Source organism: Camarhynchus parvulus, chromosome 1A (genome assembly GCF_901933205.1).
Source record: "Camarhynchus parvulus chromosome 1A, STF_HiC, whole genome shotgun sequence".
In the NCBI taxonomy this organism is placed as follows: Eukaryota; Metazoa; Chordata; class Aves; order Passeriformes; family Thraupidae; genus Camarhynchus; species Camarhynchus parvulus.
In genome coordinates, this window is record NC_044586.1 from 69,153,051 (window position 1) to 69,160,338 (window position 7,288).

The 7,288-nt window shown below is 51.8% G+C and overlaps 1 protein-coding gene across 1 annotated transcript; it reads right to left on the bottom strand.

Annotated features, from left to right (window-relative positions):
* Positions 1 to 1,026: 1,026 nt before the first annotated feature.
* On the bottom strand, positions 1,027 to 5,486 carry LOC115910478 (tubulin alpha-3 chain-like). Its single transcript, XM_030960662.1, is given in 4 exon segments — positions 1,027 to 2,404; positions 3,994 to 4,142; positions 5,247 to 5,384; positions 5,387 to 5,486. Coding segments are annotated over 4 exon segments (1,332 nt in total). The 5' UTR covers positions 5,448 to 5,486; the 3' UTR covers positions 1,027 to 1,420.
* Between the last annotated feature and the right edge of the window lie 1,802 nt (positions 5,487 to 7,288).

Genomic DNA, 7,288 nt, shown 5'->3' on the forward strand with positions numbered 1-7,288 from the left:
GGGGACTTTGGGGTGACAATATTTGGGGTGGCTCAAGGGACCGGGACATTCTTAGAGGCCACCTCCAACCCAGTCCTTTTAGGGCCACCAAAGAGTTTTTGGGATCCTTCCACCAAATATCAGACACAGCTCCCCTCCCTTTCCCTGTCCCCATGCCTGGCTGGACCTGGAATCTTCTCAGGGGACAATCTGGGATGGGGGCTTTGGGGTGGCTCAAGGGACCTGGACCTTCCCAGGGGCCACCTCCAACCTGGTCCTGCTGTCACCACTCCAGTCCTTTTAAGGCCACCAAAGAGTTTTTGGGATCCTTCCACTTCCTGTACCCCAACATACCAGACACAGCTCCCTCTTTTTTTTTCTCCCTTTTTTTCCCTTTTTTTTTTTTTTTTTTTTTTTTTTTTGTTTTTAACCTACCTTCCAAACCCCCCCCCCCCTTTTCCCCCTCTTCCTGTCAAACCCCCCCATTCCTGGCTGGACCTGGAATTTTCTCAGGGGACAATCTGGGATGGGGACTTTGGGGTGACAACCTCCAGGGTGACTCAAGGAACCTCAACCTTCCCAGGGGACACCTCCAACCTGGTCCTGCTGTCACCACCCCTGTCCTTTTAGGGCCACCAAAGAGTTTTTGGGATCCTTCCCCTCCTGTCCCAAATATCAAACACAGTTCCCCCCTCTCCTCTCCCCATTCCTGGCTGGATTTCCCTGCTCTGGGAATATTCCCCAAATCCTCAGCACTCCCCCAAACCACCAGGATTTGCTCAGGTGTTACCAAGGGTGGTGAGGAGGCCAAAAAGTGCTCCCCGCCACTCTGAAGTGAGTCCCTGATCCCAGACACGGAATTCCCTGAGCAGCAGCCAGCCCCAGACAGAAATTCCCACAGGATATAGGACACTTCCCCCACAACACTAATTAGGGATGATGACTCTCGCAGCACACCCCGATCAGCGTTTGCTCTTCTCCTCAGGCCATCTGCGAGCAGGAGCCTCCCCACAAAACCCCCTTGTGGGGGAAAATCCAAGGAATTCTGAGCCAAAAAAACCCTCTTTATTCATATACAAAAAGCCATTTGCATAGAAGTTTACAGGTGCATTTCTAATTCCAAAGTGCTTTTAACAAGAAGAAGCCAGAGCAAGAGTTTGCCATTGCAGCCAAAGCAGGCAGCCCGCGACATGCCCCGGGTTAGGAACCAGGGTCTCCTGGCTAGGCGGGATGTCAGGCCTAAGTTAGGCCCGGCTCAGCGTCACTCACCAATAAACAGCAGTGGGATAAAGCTCAAGACACCCGGGCTAGAGAGGAGCTCTATGCAAGCAGGGGAGGTTCAATACATCAAATGTGGCCGGTCCTCGGGCACCCCCAGGCCCTCAGGAGCTCGGGACACAAGTCTGGATTCCAGCCCAGCTCAAGACCAGGCCGCAGTCTGTCAGTACTCATCCTCCTCACCCTCATCCTCCTCCCCGTCCGCCGAGTCCCTTCCAACCTCCTCATAATCCTTCTCCAGGGCCGCCAGGTCCTCCCTGGCCTCGGAGAACTCGCCCTCCTCCATGCCCTCCCCCACGTACCAGTGCACGAAGGCGCGCTTGGCATACATCAGGTCAAACTTGTGGTCCAGGCGGGCCCAGGCCTCGGCGATGGCCGTGGTGTTGCTCAGCATGCACACAGCCCTCTGCACCTTGGCCAGGTCGCCCCCGGGCACCACTGTGGGCGGCTGGTAGTTGATGCCCACCTTGAAACCGGTGGGGCACCAGTCCACGAACTGGATGGAGCGGCGCGTCTTGATGGCGGCGATGGCGGCGTTGACGTCCTTGGGCACCACGTCGCCGCGGTAGAGCAGGCAGCAGGCCATGTACTTGCCACGGCGAGGGTCGCACTTGACCATCTGGTTGGAGAACTCGAAGCAGGCGTTGGTGATCTCGGGCACGGAGAGCTGCTCGTGGTAGGCCTTCTCTGCCGAGACGATGGGCGCGTAGGTGGTGAGCGGGAAGTGGATGCGCGGGTAGGGCACCAGGTTGGTCTGGAACTCGATGAGGTCCACATTGAGGGCGCCGTTGAAGCGCAGCGAGGCCGTGACCGAGGAGACGATCTGGCCGATCAGGCGGTTCAGGTTGGTGTAGGTGGGGCGCTCGATGTCCAGGTTGCGGTGGCAGATGTCGTAGATGGCCTCGTTGTCCACCATGAAGGAGCAGTCCGAGTGCTCCAGCGTGGTGTGCGTGGTCAGGATGGAGTTGTAGGGTTCCACCACGGCCGTGGACACCTGCGGGGCCGGGTACACCGAGAACTCCAGCTTGGATTTCTTGCTGTACTCCACGGAGAGCCGCTCCATGAGGAGCGAGGTGAAGCCGGAGCCGGTGCCTCCTCCGAAGCTGTGGAACACCAGGAAGCCTTGGAGTCCACTGCACTGGTCAGCCTGCAGCAGAACATCGGATATTTACCCAAGGACCCAAAAACTATCCCGAGAATATGGATATATATCCCTTTCAGGACTGGAATAACTATCCCAAGAATACTGGGATCACTATCCCAAGAAAATGGATATTTATCCCTGTAAGCACTGGAGTAACAATCCCAAGAATATTGGGTATTTATCCCTTTCAGGACTGGAATAACCATCCCAAGAATACATGTATTTATCCCTGTAAGGACCAGAATAATTATCCCAAGAAAATGGAACTTTTTCCCTGTAAAGACTGGGATAATTATCCCAAGAAAATGAATATTTATCCCTTTAAGGACTGGAGTAACTATCCCAGGAAGACTGGATATTTACCCCAAGGACTAGAAAACTATCTCAAGAATATTGTATATTTATGCCTGTAAGGACTGGGATAACTATCCCCCCCCTAAAATGGATATTTATCCATTTAAGAACTGGGATAATTATCCCAAGAAAATGGATCTTTTTGCCTTTATAGGACTGGAGTAACTATCCCAGGAATACTGGATATGTATCCCAAGGATTAGAAAGCTATCCCAAGAATGCTGGATATTTATCTCTGTAAGGACTGGGATAACTATCCCCCCAAAAAATGGATATTTATCCATTTAAAGACTGGGATAACTATCCAAAATAAAATTGATATTTATCCATTTAAGGACTGGGATAGCTAATCCCCAAAAAATTGGATATTTATGCCAGTAAGAACCAGGACAACTATCCCAACAACATGGATATTTATCCCTGTAAGGAATGGGATAACTATCCCCCAAAAAATGGATATTTATGCCTGTAAGGACTGGGATAACTATCCTCCAGAAAAATGGGTATTTATTTCTTTAAGAACTTGGATAACTATCCCGAGAATACTGGATATTTATCCATTTAAGGACTGGGATAACTATCCCAAGATTACTGGATATTTATCCATTTAAGGACTGGGACAGCTAATCCCCAAAAAATGGATATTTATGCCTGTAAGGACTGGGATAAAGAAATAAATATCCATTATTGGGATAGTTAAGAACTGGGATAACTATCCCAAGATTACTGGATATTTATCCATTTAAGGACTGGGATAACTATCCCAAAAAAAAGGATATTTATACCTGTAAGGACTGGGATAACTACCCCAAAAGAAATGGGTATTTATCCATTTAAGAACCGGGATAACTATCCCAAGAATACTGGATATTTATCCATTTAAGGACTGGGATAACTATCCCAAGAATACTGGATATTTATCCATTTAAGGACTGGGATAACTACCCCAAGTAATACAGCACAAAATTCTGCTTAGAACACTCACTGACCACCTTAAGCCCAGTTTTAACACAACAATTCTCTGCTTTTAGGACAAACACACAAATCCAGGGGCTCTCCCAAGCCCCAAAGCAAACCCCAACAACCGCACCATGTTTGGACCTCACCTAAAGCTGTTTTTTAATTTAAGACTTTTTCATTTCAAGACTCCTACCCCAAACTTCACAATGTTGTCCAGAAGGGTGCTATTTTAACCCAGAAGGACGTTATTTTAACCCAGAACTCGGCGTTCCCCTCACCATTTTCCGGATCCGGCTGAGCACGGTGTCGATGATCTCCTTGCCGATGGTGTAGTGCCCGCGGGCGTAGTTGTTGGCAGCGTCCTCCTTGCCACTGATGAGCTGCTCGGGGTGGAAGAGCCCATGGTAGGGCCCTGTCCTGATCTCATCTGCACCAGGAGGAGAAATCAGCCAGAGCGGGGCACAAAGAAAGGTTCTGGGTGAAGCCGACGGAGCAAAATCCGTGGAATGTCCAGCAGGAGGCCACGGTGTGGTCAGGGAAGGGTTGTGGGAATCATGGAAAGGGGAGGAATAAACTCACACAGGTAGGGTCCTACCAGAACTCCATCCTCACCCTACACCTAGCCTGAAATCCTGAATTAATCTGGTTTCATGAGCCAGGACACCACAATTCCAGAGTTTTTGTGGGATCGGTTACCACAGGCAGCTCAGAGGAGAAGTCTGGAAGCTCCAGCTCCATCCTCTGCTCTCCAGCACGGAGGGGACACAGACAAAGCCCCTCCAGCGCTGACATTTCCACCTCCAGAGGGGTTTACAATCCACTCCATCCCTACACTGGGCACATTCCATCATCTCCCGGCTCACTCATTAAGCTCTCCATTTGATGCCTTAATGAGGTGTCTATAAATTAAGCAGAACCCAAACAAAAGCCTGCAAACCCTTTAATCAGGACTAACGAGTCACATCCCAGGCGGAAAGATAGGAGGGGAAGCCTGGAAGGCAGGAGCAGGTGGTTGGATTTGGGAGTCATTTCCCAAGCAAATAATTATTATTCTCTGGGAAGACGCCTCAAATTGAGGTGCCACACAAACAAACACCCAGAGATCCCTGAGGGAGCTGGAAAGGGAAGTGGGAATCTTTTGGGAATCCATCAGGCTGGAAAAGATCTCCAGGCAGGACAGCCAGGTCCCACAAGGCCGTGGCATGTGTGGCACCCCACATTGTGGGCGGCATCAGAACCAGATGTGCCACATCTGGCCGTGGGATGGTGGAATTCCAGCCAGGACCACCAAGGCTGGCAAATCCAGGACACTTTCCACCTGCCGAAGGTCCCAAAAGGAGGGAACAAAGACAACTCAGTGACAACCACGGGTTGGTCCCTCCTGGTCCCTTTGGAAGGGTAAATTCTCTCTGCCCCCAGTGGCTGGGGACATTTAACCAGAGCAGAGGAGTGGGAACAGCAGGATCCCATGGAAAAAGGGTTGGGAATTATGGATAAAGATGGATCAGGGAAAAAAAAATCCCATTTTTACCAATGACAGTGGGCTCCAGGTCAATGAACACTGCCCGGGGCACGTGCTTGCCAGAGGCTGTCTCACAGAAGAAGGTCTCGAAGGAGGAATCCACCTGCTCGGAGTTGGGATCCATGGATTTCAGCTGCTTGGAGCGGGGATGGTCCCGTCGGCCTGGATGCCGTGCTCCAGGCAGTAGAGCTCCCAGCAGGCATTGCCCATCTGCACCCCGGCCTGCCCGATGTGGATGGAAATGCACTCCCTCTGGAAAAGGGAAACAACAGGGAATTGTATCCCTCTGGAAAAGGGAAACATGGAATTGTATCCCTCTGGAAAAGGGAAACAACATGGAATTGTATCCCTCTGGAAAAGGGAAACAACAGGGAAATTTATCCCTCTGGAAAAGGGAAACATGGAAATGTATCCCTCTGGAAAAGGGAAACAACAGGGAATTGTATCCCTCTGGAAAAGGGAAACAGGGAATTGTATCCCTCTGGAAAAGGGAAACAACAGGGAAATGTATCCCTCTGGAAAAGGGAAACATGGAAATGTATCCCTCTGGAAAAGGGAGACAGGGAAGTGTATCCCTCTGGAAAAGGGAAATGGGGAATTTCACACAGGGATGTGGATGGAAATGCACTCCCTCTGGAAAAGGGAAACAACATGGAAGTGTATCCCTCTGGAAAAGGGAAACAGGGAATTGTATCCCTCTGGAAAAGGGAAACAACAGGGAAATGTATCCCTCTGGAAAAGGGAAAGAGGGAATTGTATCCCTCTGGAAAAGGGACACGGGGAATTTCACACATCCTGTGGAGGGGGATTGGGAGTTAAAGCCCCCACAGCTCCCCTCAGAGCCGTGCTGGGGATGATGAGGGAAACAGGTGGCGTCTGCCACCACGGGAGCTGGAGCCGGGATCAAACCAGGATCTGCTGCACACAGCATTCCTGGGAAAGGCTCTCCCAGCCCAGGGAGGAAGGGAAAGGGAAAGGGAAAGGGCTGCTGGCTCCATGCGGGGGCAGGAAGCAGCTGAGCAGCACCAGCTCCTCGGAGCCGCTGCCCATCCCTCCCATCCTGATGGACCAGCACCAGCAGCTTGGAAAAAAGAGCTCAGGGAGAAGCCAAGCTTGGAAAACCTGAGCCAAGCTGGAGTCACAGAGGATTGCCTCGGGGCAGAGCGAGGCTCCCAGGAGCAGCTCCGAGTCTGGATTTATCCAGGTCATCTCCAGCAGGCTGTGACTCCAGGGAAGCTCCTGGGAGCGGCGTCTCCCGGAGGCTCCCTGGGCACTGCCCTGGGTAATTGGCACCTGCTGCCGCCACCACGCCACGATCAAAGCCAGGGCACGGCCTCCTGGCCCAGATCCCGAGCCCTGAATCCCAATTATTGCCGTGCTGCTTCCCAAGGGGGCGCTGGGAAAGGGAGCTGATCCCTTTCCTGCTGGGAAGCACAAGCCGGTGTGAGCTCTGACCTGTGGCTACCACGGATGCAGGTTCTCTCTCCCTCCTGCAGCACCAAACTGTCCCACCATTAACAGGAGGCTGGGGGGAAAGACTCAAACCTTAAAACTTAAAGGGGTCGCTCTCATTAATGTCCTTATGCTGCATTTACATTTTCTCCCGAAAATGTAAATGCAGGAGAAACTCCGCAGGAGAAACTCCACATCAGAGAGGGCAGAAGTGAGGGATGAAATTCCCAGCTGAACACACACGGGAGTCAGTGACCCTCTCCACAGCTCCGCTGCACGTGGAGTGAGCTGCGCTTGACCCACAGTGAGTGCTGGCCCAATTAATTACTCCAGCTCCACTGGACAACACCAGCAGGGAGGCTGATCCCATTTTTTGTGGGATCATCCATGGGCAGCTGGGCTCAGGTCTCACCTCACCTCACCAGGCTGGGTCTCCACAGGTAAACTCAGCTTAAAGGGGGGTGGTGGGAACAGCAGATCCCAAATCTCCAAGCTGGGGTCTCCACAGGTAAGCCTGGCTTAGCAGATCCCAAATCTCCAAGCTGGGGTCTCCACAGGTAAACCCAGCTTAGAGAGGGGTGGTGGGAACAGTGGATCCC